This window comes from Oryzias latipes, chromosome 21 (assembly GCF_002234675.1).
Source record: "Oryzias latipes chromosome 21, ASM223467v1".
Taxonomy (NCBI): domain Eukaryota; kingdom Metazoa; phylum Chordata; class Actinopteri; order Beloniformes; family Adrianichthyidae; genus Oryzias; species Oryzias latipes.
The window spans coordinates 16,571,289-16,589,078 of record NC_019879.2 but is presented as its reverse complement, the minus strand read 5'-3'; the positions used below and the strand labels follow the sequence as shown (position 1 = coordinate 16,589,078).

General features: G+C 37.0%; 1 protein-coding gene across 4 annotated transcripts in view; it reads right to left on the bottom strand.

The window, feature by feature from the left end:
• The window catches only part of LOC101161278 (glutaminase kidney isoform, mitochondrial-like), a 28,792-nt gene that overhangs the window by 9,895 nt on the left and 1,107 nt on the right, over window positions 1-17,790 (bottom strand). For 2 of the 4 annotated variants that reach the window (XR_002872585.1, XM_023951208.1), the window contains exons 2-14: window positions 13,699-13,789; window positions 13,117-13,238; window positions 12,363-12,492; window positions 10,482-10,561; window positions 9,703-9,866; window positions 8,465-8,523; window positions 5,776-5,808; window positions 5,329-5,387; window positions 4,801-4,867; window positions 2,560-2,610; window positions 2,258-2,434; window positions 1,814-1,945; window positions 1,319-1,434 (exon numbers count right to left, since the gene is read on the bottom strand). Coding sequence is in view for 3 of the 4 variants with exons in the window: in XM_023951208.1 (XP_023806976.1) it covers window positions 1,319-1,434; window positions 1,814-1,945; window positions 2,258-2,434; window positions 2,560-2,610; window positions 4,801-4,867; window positions 5,329-5,387; window positions 5,776-5,808; window positions 8,465-8,523; window positions 9,703-9,866; window positions 10,482-10,561; window positions 12,363-12,492; window positions 13,117-13,238; window positions 13,699-13,789 (1,281 nt within the window). In the remaining variant the exon portion in view is untranslated. The remainder of the gene's footprint in view (window positions 1-1,318; window positions 1,435-1,813; window positions 1,946-2,257; window positions 2,435-2,559; window positions 2,611-4,800; window positions 4,868-5,328; window positions 5,388-5,775; window positions 5,809-8,464; window positions 8,524-9,702; window positions 9,867-10,481; window positions 10,562-12,362; window positions 12,493-13,116; window positions 13,239-13,698; window positions 13,790-17,790) is intronic. The other 2 variants (XM_023951207.1, XM_023951206.1) reach the window with 1 other exon arrangement.

Sequence of the window (17,790 nt, the reverse complement as noted above, 5' to 3'; positions counted from 1 at the left end):
TCTGGCTTGTCTCTGCTCTGTACCTGACCGAGTACCTCGTCTCTGCTCCTGCTCCTACACCTGGCTTTGGTTCCTGTCTCTGGCTCGACCCGCGCCCCTGACTGTCCCCCCAACCACGGCTGGATGAAGCTCGTCTGCTGAACTTTAAATATGTAGTTGTAGAGTTAGATAAGTTAATTCTTCTCCAAGAGTTCTGGTAAATCGCCTGTCCGTCCTGGGGGAGGATCCCTCCTTCATCTGGGCACCCCTGAGGTTTCTTCGTTTTTTACAGAATCCGTTTTTTTTAGGAGTTTTTCCTTACCGCGAAGGGGGGTCTAAGGGCAGGGATGCCAGTATAGCTTAGTCAGTTTGTTAGTTCATTTTAGTATTTTTCTATTGAACTCTTTGTATTCATGATCCTTTTGAGTTCATGTTTTACTTCGAAGCCCATCAAGACGACTGTTGTTGTGATTTTGGGTTATACAAATAAAATTGAATTGAATTGAATTGAATTGAATGGGGCAGACTGACAGAGGTGTGGCTGCCAGTACGCACCTACAGCACTTCTGCCCATCTGGGACATTTGTATGCATTCACACACCAGTGGAGCAGCATTGGAGGCAGGGCAGGCGACGTATCTCACCCAGCGACACAACGACAGTTGGCTGGGGAGAATCGGCCGCTTCATTTCATCAGTACAGTGGCTCAGGCGGTAGAGCAGGTCGTCCAGTGATCGAAGGGTCGGCGGTTTGATCCCCGCTCCCCCCAGCCAGCTGTCGTTGTGTCCTTAGAGGGCCAGTAGGTGCGAACTGGCTGCCACGACTGTGTCAGTCTGCCCCAGGGCAGCTGTGGCTACATCAGTAGGTTAACATTACCAAGTATGAATGAGGAGTGAATGAATAATGGACACATTTTAAGCATCTTGAGCACAAAGTAAAAGCGCAGATAAATCGATTTCATTATTATTACTATCAGTTATTTTAATTTTAATTCTTTTTAAACTTTAAAGAAAGCTAAAGAAGAAGTTTCTAGTTTCTTTTTTTTTTAATGGATCAATTCAACAAGTACAGTAAAAGCGGTTCAAGAAGATATTACTTTTTGTTTAAGCCCAACATCTGAACCGTGACAAAATGGTTTATAACCTCACAGGTTGCATCATGTTGAGAAATTGTAAAATGAATTTTAAAGCTTTTTATTTTTTGAGGCATTTGTTTGAGAATATCCCTTTAAAAGATTGTAGTACAACCACACAGCACACACAGGTATCTTCTTTGGTCTACAGGAAGTGGCTAAAATAATACGGAAGGGTGTGTGATGCTTTTGATTTTTTATGACTCACATCAAAGAGTGTGGTGTCCTTACCCTCTGGTCGCCTCCCTCTCTGCGAGGATCATGCTTCTTGGCAAAGTGCCTCAGGTTGTCATAGTTATGAAAGTTAAAAAGTTCAACCAGGTCCTAAAGTCAGGTAAGAGATGACACAGAAAGAGTGGTCAAAATGAAACAGAGGGAAGGGAAAGAAAAAGCCTGGGCTGTAAGTGTTTCATAAAAAAGGACATGCTTTCATTTTATCTTAAAAGTTAATAGTATTACGTAATAAAGATTGCAGTTCTTCCCATGGGACTTTAACTATAGCACCTGCATCTAAACATTAACCACATATCACTCAATTATTAATCAAATGCTTAACAATTTCCAGTTAATAATGAAACGTTTCCATTGTTTTTACATAAGAAACAGGTTAATCAACTAAAACTGCACATCCACCTACATCAACATTTTTATAAAAACCTTATAGCGCTTTAAAAACAGGCCCCCATGCTGGATCTCCACGTACCAGGCAAAACTGGATTCCTCTTACTGAGTTGCCAAGCTTGTCGAGTGGTGGTGACCAGCACACGATGCCCATCACATTGGGCACAACTAGCAAGATGCCCCCCGAGACTCCAGACTTTGCAGGCAGTCCGACCTAAAAGAGAGAGAATAGAAATAGAAGTGTAGGCCAATAGCTGCTGGGTTTGTTGGCTTTCTCTGCACTGTATTTATTTTCTTTTCACAAATGTTTTTTTTTGTATTTTAATTGTGCAAAAATGATATAAAATAATAAAATTCTAACAGCGTAACACTCTACCCATCTTACCTTTAATAGCTAAAACAACACAAATCTTTTTTTAAGCTGTTCAGTAGAAAAGTATCCAAGGAAACAAACTCATTTAGTCAGAGTTCCTTCTGTGTGTGAAGCTATAAGTGTTTTCACAGTGTAAATATATTTTTTACTTACATGGAAAGCAAACTGTCCCGAGAAATCATACATTCCGCAGGAGTGCATGAGACTCAGGGTGTTCCTCACGGCCTCTGGGGTCAGCACGCGCTCGCCTGTGATTGGGCAGATGCCACCATTGGCCAGGGTGGCTGCCATGACGCTAGCACTTTCGCAGGTCACTTCAATGGAGCACAGCTGAAAAGAGGTGAACCATTCCTATATTAGTGCATGTTTGGTAGAGGAGGTACAACAGCTCATCAAACCATTATTCTCTCTTTGAGAATGTAAAAATGTGGAATCAAAGCAACTGTTGGACTCACTTGAAAATACAAGTCCAGCACAGATGTCATGTCTGTTCCCTCTGGGAAACACTGCAAAAAACACAGATATTAAAGCAAGAACAATACAGGAAAAAACACATTTGGGAACTACATCCTCTGCTTTTCTTGTGTTTTAATAATTGACTGTATATGAGACCTGGAATGAGTGACCCCTCCCCACATATGTTCCAAATAGGAAGTACTCCTATTTACTCCAAAAAAGCCAAATTCCCATAGAGTTCTATTGAAAAATAAAAAGCTAATTATTTGTCAGAATAACCAATCTAGCTCTGTTACCTTTTTTTCACATAATCTTGCTAATCCTAATTTTCTTTTATTACATTTTTTTTCTGTATTGCAAGCTTTTTAAGTTAATCAGATACTTCAATAAAAATATGTGGTGCCTGTTGGCCTCCATGTCCAAGGTTGCAGACAATTGTGGACTTCCAACAAGCTCACTACTGATTAGTGATTAGTCTTCTGATTGGTGAGAAATGTTGCCATAGAAATGTGGACTCTGGCCAACTCTGACAAATCACTGCTTATTAATGTTGTCTGGCTCCAACATGGTGACATCCGTTTTGTGAAAAAATGGCAACTGAATTGACTTAATTTGGTTGAAGCCAGAAGTAAACCATTTTCTATGGGTGACATCATACTCACTTGGACCAGTTCTCATATACAGTCAATGGTTTTAATCCCAAGAAGTTCATTCGAAGAATCAAGCTTAAACCAAAATGCCTTCTGGGTAGACTGTTTACCAGGTGTTGTCATAGGAAAACTCTAAATAACACCACAACTCTAAAATGTCATAGGAAGATTCTAAATATGTGCCATAATAAAAGTTATCTGGTCCTCAGTGTGTCTTTGAGGTAGAAAAAGTCAGACAAGACTCAGATAAGCTTCAACAACAGATAAACTCATTTTTTAGCAGATAAAAGTGTAGAAATAAAGACAATAAGTACATAAGGTACTTTCAATGATTCCACAGCTAACAAAAAAGCAGTAATTACTGAGTAATATGTTTTTGACTGATGATATCACTTTCTGACACTGCTGTGGAGACAGCCTTCCTTTACAATGTTCCCTCATGTCAGTGTGTTTTCTGGGAATGCATGTCTTACAGTCTTAACACCCCCTTGCAACATTTCAAACCAAATGAGGTTTGAACTTTGACTAAAGCCATTGAAACAGGTTCCCTGGAATTAGAGGAGTGAATATTCCAGGAAGTAATTAAAGATCAGAATGTACTAGTAGTGTGACAGAACCAAAACAACAAGTCACACTAGTACAGGGGTGCTCATTACGTCGGTCGCGATCGACCGGTCGATCTTCAAGGAGGGCAGATCGCAGGCCAGCAAAGATAAATAACCAAAAAAATAAAAAATTTACTTCTAAAAAAATCCATCAGCGAATCAAAATCCTCACCGAGAAGTACAGGACTTGATTGACATGTAGAACAGCCAATCGAACATCCTCTGATACACACATCACTGCACATGCGTGTTTAAATACACTGAGCGCAAATTCTGTCTGTTAGCAGAAAGTCGCTACTTGCCCCACGGCAACATCAAGTCCCCGGTAGAAGAAAACTCTGGCCCACTGGAACGTTTATTGAGGCCCGGATTGCCCCACTTGGCTCCGCAGTTCCCGCCCAATGGATCCGAACCCACTAAGGAAGCAGTGTTTTCCTGTGGGAAACGCTTCTTGCACGATCCCCACGGAGCCATAGATAGTAATTGCCTTCTGTTTTTGTAATAAAACGTCTCATCTGATACTTAAGTATCTTGTGTACTTCCTAGTGTGTACTGTGTAGTTTTTGAATTTTCAGTACATAAACAATGTTATGTACTAATAGTTCATAATACCATACTTTTTTTTTATTATGGTTAAAATTTAAAAAATCTGGTGAAATAATGAAAGAAATTATACTCCAATTGTTCGTTATTTATATTGTCTTTTAAATAAATTAATATTCACACTATAAACACCAACATGTAAGCAAATGCATGTTTTTTGCTGAAATTGAAAAGCTTATGCAATTTTATCTGATCTCCTACAGCCTCCTCTTTTTTAAATTTGGCAGTTAAATAGAAGTTTTCAAAATAGAGAATAGTAAAATAGAGTCAAATAGAGACAGTAAACATGTTGGGAAATACCTTTTTGATTTCTAGGGCAGATAAAGATTAGTAAACAACAAAAAGACAAGGACAAACATAATCAGTTGAGCTTTATCCAAACCTTTTTTTCTTTCAGGTAGTAACCAATAGCAAAGTTCCGGTCTCCTGACTCACGCTCCGACTGAAATCTGTCACATAAAACAGAGGAAGGAAATTCTTGAGCAAGGCAGTGTGTGGATATTTGTACTTTTATGTGTGCTGAAATTACACAACCCCACCCCTTATGTTTACAATCTACCAGAGTGTTCACGCCATCTGAAGATATGGCAATATGAGCCCACAGGAAAACATTGATGGCATGAGTACTGCCATAAATAATAAAGGGGACCTTTACAACATGGACTCCAGTGCCTCCATCTCTGTACATCACATTAGAGTTTGGGAGTATTCCTCAAATTAAAACTAAAATATTCTTTGTGTTTTTGGATTAATTTTCAGCTCTTGCTAGGGCATTTTCCTCATTAACAAGTGGGTTTCTAAAGACTGCAACTTTCATCTGCTCTATAATCTCTGGTGGATCAACTCCTTCAACATATTTAATGAAAATGTATCAGTTATACCTTTATGACAATGTTTTGAAAATACTTACGTGGCATTGCTAAAACCCACATACTCATTCCCTGCCATCTTCTTTAGAAAATTCATGACCTGAAAAGAAAGAAGAAAGAAAGTCAGAACAGAGAAAGGACAGTTTCTGATTAACTAAAACCCAACAACACTTCGAGGTTCAGGTTCTGCCACGTGTTCTGTCCCTGATGTTCCCTAAAGCTATTTTCCATCTAATTAAGGATTTCCTGAGCTACAGAAACAGAATGAAGTCATCAAGAGTAAACAAATACATTTTACTTTTACTTTTTTCACAAACAGAACTTTGAGCGGATTTTGTTTTATGTCATCAAAAAAAGTACTAGATTTCTTTTGGTAACAGTCTTCTAAAACAACTTTCCTTATTTCAGTTAGATCATTAAATTCAATGAAAGATTATATATATTTTATGAAATTTACATCACACATAAGACTTGTGACTTGTACTTACATAGTCAAATCTTTCCGCATTGCTTACGTTTTGCTGAAAAGAAAGGAAAAACAAAAGGCAGTTGTTAGAACTCCTGCACTGGGAGATGGTGCAGAGAACAAGCACAGCATCACAGAGTGGGGCATATTTGCTGAAACAATAAAGCTCCAGATTTAGTCTATTACCAATAAGAATGTAAAAACTGAGGAAAAAAACTCACATGAGCTTCAGGAAATTTTACATTTAGGTAAAGAAATTAAAATGCAGCTGGTTGGCTTGTAAGTAAGTTACAATAAGAAAAATAATTTCTTGCAGTTAAAGAAATATTTAGTAGATGCATGATTGGCTAGTTGGAGAAAACCCTTTCATTTGAATCTTAAGACTTATGTACTTAAACTACACATGTCACGGCAGTATAAAAAGGCCTATAAACTATGTGAGCTTATAAAAGTGTGATTTAAAAGAACTTTACTTGTACGGGAAACAAGAAAGGGAAAGATGGAGGAATGTCCATAATTATTTGTAGCTCAGTAGATGTTTATCAAAAAGCTCAGTGCTGAAGGCTAGTCCCACAAAAACAACATGCACATCTAAAAATATTGCAGGTTTTGTTAAACATTCAAAACTATTTCCAATTTTAGATGCATTGTTACTCAACATGTATTGATTTATTAGAGTCCATTTTAGGCATTTTTATTTTAATATCGATGGGAAAATAGGTATTTTGATGAAAGTGTTAAAAAGCCACTAAATGTGGTTTCTACAGAGCTAATTGGTAAAAAAAAAAAAAAAAAAGAGAGCGAAAGGGGGAAGAGGGTCGGGACAAAAGGGGATTGGGAGAGAATGAGGAGACAGTAATGGAAAAGGAAGAAAAAATTACCAACGTCATTTGACCTGCAGCAGCAGTCATTATTTCCCACTGTTCCTAAGTCTGGAAAATATGCAACATACAAAAACAACATGTAGCCTTGAAGCACCATGTAACAACAGTTACTGCCAGGGCAACCATCCCTAGTTTCCCCTGCTGTGTACTCTAAACAGCTTGAACATTTCTTTTTTGATATCTAAAAGGAAAATTAAACATGTCAAAAGCAACCTTTTTAGCTCAGGAGAAGTGAGTCTTTGAATCATTTTTTGTCTTTTTTTTTGCTGCTTAGTTGGGAGTTTAACAGGTTTGTGCAGGAAGATGTAATTTTCTCATTATTTTGCATTATAGAGCAATTGAAAACTGATTAATACTTCCAACACACAAGTCAATTATAAAGGTTGGTGAGTATAATCCGAAAGATGATTTTGCCAAATAAAGTCAAACAGAAGAGATGTTTTAATTAAAGAGATTCTTTTAGTTTCCACTTTCTATAACCCGGACCCTCTTTTGGTGAGTTTTAGTTTTGCTCTAATAAACTCATTTTGACCTGAAACTCCCTCTAAGCATAAGAAATTCCACACACTTTCTGAATCATTGCACTAAATCCAACAGCTATTTTACACCTCATGTCTTCTTCTTGTTGTGGTGACAAGTTGCATGGAAAATTTTATTTTCAATCTCACTCCTGCAGCTCACAACACTGCTGATAAGACAGAGTGACAATTCCGATGGAGGCCATAAAGCCAATGCAATGAGCTGAAAGATACCAAAACGCTGCAGATATGAGAAGGAAGCTGATGAGTTTTATGACCTCAGATAGTCGTGTGGGGAAAGAAAGACAAAGATGTGTCGGTGTTGTTCAGGAACTGGTCTGTATGACCTGTCAGGCCATGGTACAGTCACTTTAAAGAAATAAACATTTTGAAACATGAATGAAATTGTAACATTACAAATACATGGTGCTTAATGACTATAACCAAGGGAGATTTTGGTGGGTGTTGCCTTCACACCAGAACTAGTCTGTTATGTTTGGGTTGAAATCAGTACTTAAAACAAATCAGGGAATCTAAAACTGAAAAAGGAATTTATCTAGTCATTTAGACTTACAACCAAAACATATTAGACAATCTCCTCTGATGAGTGTGTATACATGAGCAGGAGATCAAATGAAAGAAAGAAAGAAAAAAAGGCAAAGAGGCTAATGCTGGGAGTCCCCACACAAAGAGAACCCAGAGATCGTTCCTTAATGGTGTGGAATGCTTCAGCCCATCAACAAAGGCAGAAATGTTGCTCCCTGCTTTGTCATGGATGAAAGGGTTTGTTGCAGCTACTCTGATCTAAATCAAACTGTTTATTGATTGGGCAGACCTCTACAGGTCTGTTCACGTAACCTTATATTCAGGTTCTAATCAGATGGAACCACAGCAGAGCATACGCTGTGGAGGATAACCATCACCGGGGTTTTTACATCACAGCAGGACACCTGACTATAAATAGATGTAGACATATTTCAGCAAAGCCAAGAATCATGTCATAATAGAAGGTCTAACACTGAATCAACACAGCACCAATTATTGGGGACTTAAAAACATCACTTTTAACAACCAGATGTATTAAATGAATTGGGTAAAACGTAACACTCAAAAGAGGGAGAACAAAAAACTAACCAAAACAAAAAATATGAGGCCACCATCGGGTCTTATCTGCTGAAATTCTCCATAAAATCTTTTGTTTCGATAAGTGACAGCCACAAAACATAGGAGATGTCCTAGCCAACATTTTTGAGGGACTCACTCTAAAAACTAAAAGACATGAAAAGGGGGAAAAATGCAGCTCTTTTACCTTCAGCAGTGAGGTACAAACTATAGCTCCAGCGTTCACCATTGGGTTGTGGGGCTTATCTGCCAAAAAAACACAAAAGCACAGTAAGCAAGCTGATCAAAGTGCAGTGCTTCAGACTGAGAGCTTAGCATATAGACAGATTAAACACAGGAAATCAAGAACACACTGAGTAAACATTGACCAAAGATATTGCAGCTATCAAGTGTAAACTTCAAATCGCGTGAGGGCAATAGTGTTGACAAAATAAAGAAATGATTAGTCATTCAAGCCATGCAGGAATTTGACATGGCCAGACTGTACAAAACATACAGAAAAACGGGGAATTAAACAGATACAAAGTTAAAAATGACCTCTAAATTCAATTTTTTAAATTGCTTTTAACATTCATCTTTTTTTTTGTTACACCTTCCCAAAAGTGAGGTAGAGTTTTGCTTTCTTAAGGACCCCAGAAAAAATAACTCTCATTAAAGACAATAGTTTTCTGACGTTCAGTTTGAGTTCAGCACACACACCACACTTTTGCTTCATGGAAAAGTATGAATGTGGTACTGTCCTGGTAGATGTGTACAATTTCAGCACAGATTTTATATTAAAAAGCAAAAAAAAGTCAAAGTTTATCCTAGTTTTGCCACATTTTCCATACAACTCTGATCTGAACCACAGCTCTTTTATTTCCCTTCATAGCAGAGACAGGAAAGAAGGCTGGGTTGATTACCGGTTAAAGTTCTTCAAATGTGTACAGAATCCATGAGGTCTTGGTAGAGCATGATAAAAATAGTAAAGAAAACTCTAAAAGCAGAATTGAAAGTATTATAGTATAAACTGGAGCTTTTCTGCGATGACACTATACAGTAAAATAAGGAGTTTAATTCAAGCTAACATTTTTTTTGTCCCAAGTACCAGTACATCATATGGGTTACACTAAATTATATTTATGAGCTATTAAAAGTACTCTGGTTTATATATTTAGTTATTTTTTTATTTGCTCTCCATATATGGCCTATCCCCTAAAAGGGGGCTGGTGAGCTGTAATCACAGCAAAGTTCAGGATCCCTTTAAAGGTTTAACACCCCAATCCAACCACTAATGTCAAGTGTCTAGCAAGGCAGCATTGGGTTCCAGTTCTAGAGTTGGTATGACCCAACCATGGATTTTAACCTGCACTCCCCCAGTGTCAGGGCAGACACGGTGAGCATAAAAGATGCTTACATAACAACAACTAAAAAACAAATTCTCACCATCTTCATTGAGGAAAAGCTTATTAAAGCGCAGACCACTGGGCTCCTTCCCTATGAAACTGTGCACGTACTGAGTGCCGTGATCATTAACAGCAACGGCATACTTGAGAGGCTTGACACAAGACTGCAGGCAGAACGGAACCTTGGTGTCTCCCACCGTGTGTCTAAAAAAAAAAAGAAAGAAAACAACAATAATGAAAAAAAGACTGCAGGATAAATGACATTTGAAGCAACAATATAATCTGCAGCATGATGTGGCTACAAAAAGGAATAAAGCTGGGTCACAGACAGACTTGGTTCAATGCCAAACTGTTTTATCTTTATGACTTTATCTTAATGTGTTTCACAAACACACTGGGATGGAATCTAACAACCTATCACAGCTTCAGTGGAAGAACACACCTGCCCAATTCCTTACCCAACACTTCAGATAAGCATCTTTCCATTCTAGTTGAAACTGTTCTGGGAAATAAGTTTCTATTTGTGAAGTTCAAACACCTGAATAAGACAAAATAAAACTACCCGTATATAGAAAAAAGGCCTAAAAGGCTATTTTATCTTCTGAAAAGGTCAAATCTTTCTGGAATATGACAGAGTAAAATCAGGTTTCTCTCTGCTTGATGAATAAATACGTACATAAACAAACAAAAAAAAAATTTTTTTCCATTTAATGCTTAAATCCATGTGGGAGTTAACTAAAATAGACTGCACAAACATGCACAGAAGAAAGAATCATTCAGCTTGGTGCAAAAAACGACAAGGCTGTGACTTGATCTTACCTCTGTCCATCAACTGTGCACAGGGAAACAGCCCACAGGTCAGGGCTGAATTTAGCAAGCTGGGGAATGTAGTCTGCGACCTGAAGGAGAGGCAGGTTAAGTGGGAGTACGAGCACAGCAGCTGATCACCTGTTTTTGCATCTGCTAAGGTTTTAATAGGAGAGCCACACAGCTCAGACGACATGCAAAAACAAGACAGACGGCTAAACACTCAGCTGCAAACACACGCATGTTCAACTCAAAAGAAGTTCATTTATAAGTCCAAATCCTGATTGTTTGATAATGACCACCACTTAGATATAATTTCCTGATACTTATTTAGAATATTATTGGCTCAGTTCAAGATAATATCTGAGCTCCGTCTAGTAAAAACCATGTTTACATAAAAAACTGTAATGAAGTATGTGTCTAAACTGAATGGATTTCTGAGGTTCAAATTATTCCAAATTATAATGTTCTATACTTTTTAGCCTACCAGGCTAAGAATATTATGCTTTGAATATTATGCACATAAGAATCTGCACAATAACCCAAACAGATGTGATTAATGAAAAGTGAAAAAAAACATCTATTAAATATATTGTGAATTGTATTCAAGAAAAAAAAGCATTCAATAAAAAATAAGATCAAAGTGGAGCTTGGAATGACCCACAAACATATCCAGCAGATGGTATTATTATTCATAGGAATTATCTGACCCTTAAGCTGATCAAATTCCAAAATTTGATCTGTTAATAGAGGAACAAAAAGGCACAAAATCAAGGTCCTTTGAGCCTTCAAAACTCCTCAGCAAACAAGCTTTCATGACCAGGTTCGAATTCAACTGTACACAATGGGCTATGTGGTGCTAAAAACATGAAAGAACAAAAGAAAACAAACATTTCTTCTATTAGAAGGGTTGGAAAAAGTGTCTTTGAGTAGGAGTTTTCCTGCCATGCTGCTGATGTTGGTCTTACATTTTCTTCATAGGCGTAACATGCATAAGACTTATGTTGGTTAGACAGGAAAAAGCTGAATTAAAAATAAATCTCTGGAGTATATTTTCTCTTTAATGTTTTAGTTAATGGATGCGTAAAAAAGACAAATCTTCAAAGTCTGCCGATGAGCCTCGTTTTTAGTAAAAGTTTCCAGTAGTGCAGATTGATTTTACGTGAACTTGATAAAAAAAAATCCTAACTTTAAACTAAAGACCAAAACTATATTAAATGACTGAATTTAGTGTTGATAAATGCATTTATTCAGTGTGGGTGCACATGTATCAGACCTTTTTTCACTTTATGAGAGCATGATTTATATTCGTTTTATGAATTTACATGTGTTTTGGTCAGTTAACTAATGCAAAAGCTTAATGACTTTATGACATGTTTCCTGTTATTTGAATGCAATGGTTTGGTTGTTTCTCAGTCCTTTTGTTTGGGGGTTGGTTACCTCTCCAGGTGAAACAGAAGGACATAAAACATACATTTTGGCACGATAATAAAAAATAAATATCTTAATAAATTTCTTGATATAAATCAGTTGTGTGAGTAAGAATCTAGAGAACACTCTCCGTCTTAACGCAACACATTTTCCATGCACAAAACAGCTGACTGTGATAGGTAGATGGAACCTGAGAAACACTCTTTAGCACTATAATTTCTGCTGGGACAGACATAAACACTTTGTGTTAAAGCAAAAGGAAGCGTTCTCCTGCTGAAAACCCCATATTCTGCTACATTAAGGTCATTTTTCCTTCGAGATGCAGAGGGTGGTTTGCTGATACAGAGAGAAAAAGAGTACTGTCTGAACAGACTGGACTCAATTGCTGTATGCAGCAAATTATAGGTATGATGCACTCGACGGAAGGAGAAAAAAAAAAATAATGGATCACAATGGACACACCTGTCCTCCAGAGAGATTTTTGGCATTCTCATAAAGCTCATCAATATGGGAGGTGAAGGACTGGAAGTCAGGGATGACGAACTTCTTGCGGAAAGCCTGTGTAAGCAGGACAATGTTGCTCTGGACACACCTGATGGATAAACCACAAACAGCATGCTGAGATACTGTGACTGCATGCAACTGAAGGAAAAGTTTGTCAACCAAGTTAGCAACTCTGAAGTCTGACAAACTTTGGTGGAGACTGTTAAACGGGCGTTTGATGGAAAAGCGTTACTGAGAAGGAAGGTCTAAGTGCAGGGATGCCCAGTTTAGCCTCTTCTGGTTGGTTTAGTTTAGCCATTACCCATTGAATTCTATGACTTCATGGTCTTTATGATTTCATGTTTATTATACGATTAGCTGTATGAAGCCCATAAAGACCACTATTGGTTATTATATTGGGCTATATAAATAAATTGAATTGAAAAGTGTTATTTGGACACAAAGGGCGACTGATTATTTGATCCAGTTATCAGACCGTAGTTTAAGAAAAAAATAAATGCACCTTTTTTTTTTAAACAACTCCAATGTTGATGCTCACATTGGCATGAAAAAACAAATCAGAGCAGAAATCTGGTAGAGTGAGATCATCAAATATAAGTGGCACTTGTAAAAGCATCTTCCAGCTGTGCTTACAGTGTCTGCATGTTTTTTTGGAAACACAATAAAGATCCCAACGAGATTGAACATCCCATCGAGACCCAGCAAGCCTTACTTCTTGAACAAGTGCCTGTCGAGCGTCACGCCATCTGCTGTCTTCTTTAAAGTGTCCTTCAGTGTGTCCATGCATTCCTTCAGACGAGGATCTCCTGTGCGGAGCCCAGTAGCTTTAAGTGCCTGAAAAAACACAAGTACAAGTTTTCTATGTGTATTTAGTGAAATAACTTTAATGTTACTTGTTTTACTGCATGCATTTATAATAATATTTAACAATAATGTTTATTTAATCTATTTTACACAAAGTAAAACTGTATTTTGAAATTAAAAGTTATCAATAATGTGCAAAGTCTGGCTTTTAAGTTCTTAAATGCAGAGACAAACTATAAGGCTAACAAAATAACTTCCTAAACTACAGCATTACAGTGAACAGTAAACAAATTAGACTAAATGCCCTTTAAAAAAAGCACACAAACTAAAAACAAATCTAAAAACACAAAACTAATGCAACAATCTGATACAAGTGTAGCTCCAGGCTATATTTATTTTACTAATCGAACCTGGATAAAACAATATATATTTTCAGACACGATCTGCAAAAACAATCAATTGATTTGCTGAACAAAATCAAGGAACTTACAGTCAAGAACTTATGAGCAGGAATCTTCTCCTGACCCTCTGCGACCGTGTAGAAGAGCAAATCTTCCAAACTCGGAAGAATTCCTTTTCTCCTGTATTAAAAATGAATAAATAACAAAAACAAACTTTGTAAGTTTTTAAATAACTACAGACAATAACTTCCCTTTTCTCAACAGCCTTAGATCTAGTTTCTTTACTTTCAGTCCACCTGCAGAAATGCTTTTATATGGTTTGTTTAAAAAAGCTTCTTCTCGCATCAGTTAATCCCTTAAATGGGGGATTTTACTGGTCCCTGCTAGAAACGGACAATTTAAGAATAAGATGAAAGAATAAACTGAAATAAGCTGCAAAGCAGAAGTATGTGTTTATATCTGACTTCAGCTTATAATGCAGAAAAGATTACATTTGTAAATGTTTTAGGTCAACGCTGGTAACATGGTGGTAAATAAGATTATGTGGAATTTGCAATTTACCTGGTTAAAAAATACATATGCCATAGTGCCAAACAAGTACGATAAGATTAATCTTATTATAAATCAGAACTGAATCACAAGCCAAACATAAAAAAACAGGATTAAAGTAGTTTGTAGAAGCACTGTTCCCAACTACTGGGAAAAAAAGACCCTGAATGTTCAGATTTCAAGCTTCTAGTTTCACTCCATCCGTCGCAGAAGCTGCCAAAATCTCACTAAACAAGACGCACATGAAGATTTTCTGACATATTCACCATCCCTCGTTTATAAAGACACAGAAAAAATACAAATTACCGGTACTTTAGAAATGACAAGAATTGCAACTAATTTCTATTATTATAGCTAATGGCAATTAAAAAAAGACAATACAACTCTGTAGTCAATTCAAGATGCTGACTTGGTTTCAGCGCGGTCAACAATTAGAACCAGACAAAAAAACAATAAAAAATTTAAAGATTTTCCGTGAAAGGGATATTTCTGTCATTTTTAGGATGACCAGTGAAACTCATCTTCTCACATAGGTTTGAAAGTTGCATCAGGAGCCGAGTGAGAGCAGACGTAAATTCCAGAAATTCTCCCGCCTTAGTACTTCCCAGCAGGCTATGGCCTCTGGATTAATAAAATCAACACTGCAGGCGTGTTCACACGCCGATTACAAAGTTCTAGCATCATCACCAATGACAAAAAACTAGCCCTGGAGAACCCAAGAACAGCTTTCTACTCTTAAATTTAGTTTGACTACTTTTTTTGTTTGTTAATTTTGGTAGGCTGCAGTTTTGCGAAAACTGTTTAACTCAATAATAACAATATTGCAATAACTATTGTAGACATTTCGAAATATGCCAGTATGGTGTTCAAACTTTACAGTGAATCAATGTAATACAGTTTGAAAATTAAAAAAGAATTCCGCCTCCGCCTCTTCTTCGCCTTCATCTTCTCTCTGTTTGGTCACATCTCCCGTTTCCCACACCGTAAACACTTCACAAATAGCCGAGGCAACCTTGTTTGAACTTGTTCAAGCAAATGGAGATTCAGTGAAACACTGTCTGACAGCCAGAAATGCATGGTTACAGTTGGAGAATTATTTCCCTGGCAACTGCCAAAACAAATGGCCTTTTTTTTTAATTTTGGGGAGGGATGATCAGGATGATGATGATTCATTCATCCTCTAATCGTTTTTTTTTGCCCTCTCGGGGTCACGAGGCTGCCTGAGCCAATTTGGGCCACTTGGAAGCAAAGGCTGGGGACACCCTGGACGGGTCGCCAGTCTGTCGCAGACAGAGGGGGGAATAAGAGAAACAGAAATTGCATGGATGTGAGAGGTAAAGGAGTATTAGCATCTCTTTGCAGAATGGTTTCAGGATATAGTGATACATTGCAAACATTATTAATCTAAGAACAATAAAACCTGAGATAAATTATTAAAATAGCCTCTTTTTTTACTCAGTACTTTTATTTAACTTGCAATAACATATGCTTTTGGTGATGGAAGTATCCTCACTTTTCTACAATGAATACTTTTCCAATTCCTCCAACCAGCAAGAGACACTTTTGTATTTCTATTTTATAAGAGCCACTGGCTTTGCACAACCAGAAGAGTCTGTTAATCAATAGCTTTTCAAAAACGTTTAAAATCATTAAACATGTTCTACTTAGTCATTTCTGAGAAAATGACCGTCTGGATGGTAATCAACAACTCAATAAATGTCACTAATTTAAAAAAAAAAAAAAACTCAACCTTGATCATCTAAAACTGCTTGTTTTTTTAGGAGTCCACACAAGCAGCACTTTGTTTACTGACAGTTTAAACTAAAAGAATGAAATACAATGTAATAGAGATTGTGTGACATTTTTTTCAAACCGCCAGCAGTTCCATTCCATTGCGGCTGAAGAAAAACACATTTTTATTTGGTCAAACGGGATGATTTGTTTTTACCAACATGAACGCAGCTAAACGAGCAGCAGGGTCTGTTTGATCTGCAAACAGATAAAGTGTGAATGCTGCCTCAAAAAACCCAGTTCCTTCTCAGGAGCAGATGGCTGCATGTATTTGCTGCAGAATCACAACATATCGGTGTGTACCGAACACTTCCCGAGTTTCCCAGATACAAGGTGATTGACAGTACTTAGAAGTGAATAGATATGCTCAGCAGGATCCTATCAGTTACTTTATACCACTCTTTGATTCTTTAGACTTTGGTTTTCGGCTCCAGGTAAAACCCATCCCTCGCTTTCTTTCTTTGTGTGACAACAGTCATAAGTGTCTTTGACATCTTAATCCTGCAGGATAAAGCTGTAGATAATCGCCTTATTTGCATAAAAACAGCTGGTTATTAGTCAAAGCTTAACAGCGTTGTGATGCATCTGAAGAAAATGTGTCTCTGTCTGGTATGTCCTCACAGGTTCTTCTTTTATCCCCAAATAACTACCACCATCTACAGGCAAACTCTTCTAGATCTGCTTAACTCAACCTTAAAAGCAGAAATGTCTGTGATGTGCTCCAATTACCTTCAAGCTCCATTGTTTCTAAGTATGCCAAATAAGACTTCCTTTAAATTACCAACTTTTTTCCTCTGTGGCTTAAGCTCCAACCATCAGAAGCTAGTGCACACTTTGTAATAATGTAGTGGTCCAGATTGTTTGACAGATATATCTAGATGCTGGCTTATTTGACCATCATTAGGAACAAGCTGGGGTCAGCAGTCCATCTCCTTGGATAAAATAAGTGTTCTGATGATGGCTGCAGTCCTGCCTTTTCACTGACTAACAGTGAAACTCAGCTCCTTCTTAAGTGAAAGCCAAATTTATCCCAAGTAGAGGGAAGTTTCAGAGAGGAAAACTGCACAGCAAAAATAGTTTGAGGAGTTTTCGAGAACCAAACTTTAGGCAAATCTTAAAAATGTGGCCAAGAATATGATAATACAACATTAATTTATTTATGATTATATCATTTGGGTGTGGTACTACGCCCTAAAAATACAAGTTGGAATAAAGTCTTCTCATTTATCTTGTTTTGTCCCAAAGAAACTCAAAAATGCCTTCAAATTTGGCTAATCTGCCGTCTTGTATTTAATATGAACATTTATTCTAATTGTTATTTCTGGACAACACATTATACTGTGTTAAGAGACAGAGTTGTTCATTCACATGGTTTTTATGTAATAATAGTCTAGTCAAATTGTGCTTTAAAGATCAGTCTCGTACACTCCATATGACTGCCAAAAGATTCAATTTGATCACAAGTTCACATCTAAATATGACTAAATTTGTATTACAAGAAAAAATGTTTTGTTATTAAAAGCCCAATGGGGTCATACCACTAATGATTTAAACTTTTATGAATAATTTCTTTTATTACAAAACAGCTGTCTTCTTTGCATGATAAAAAAACAAATTGCTGTAAATGAAAAAATGTGACAAGTCCAACTTGTAAGATGAATTAATAGATTATAAAATCAAATATTTAAAAAAAAAGTACATTTAACACCTCATCCTGCACACTTGACTGTTTGTTTCTTTTTCTTTTTATTGCTACAGAAATGAGTGTCAATACAATAAACTGGGTTATTATAGTTTTAGTTTTGCTTTTTCTCCGTACAGCATTAGGTTATAAAAAGAAA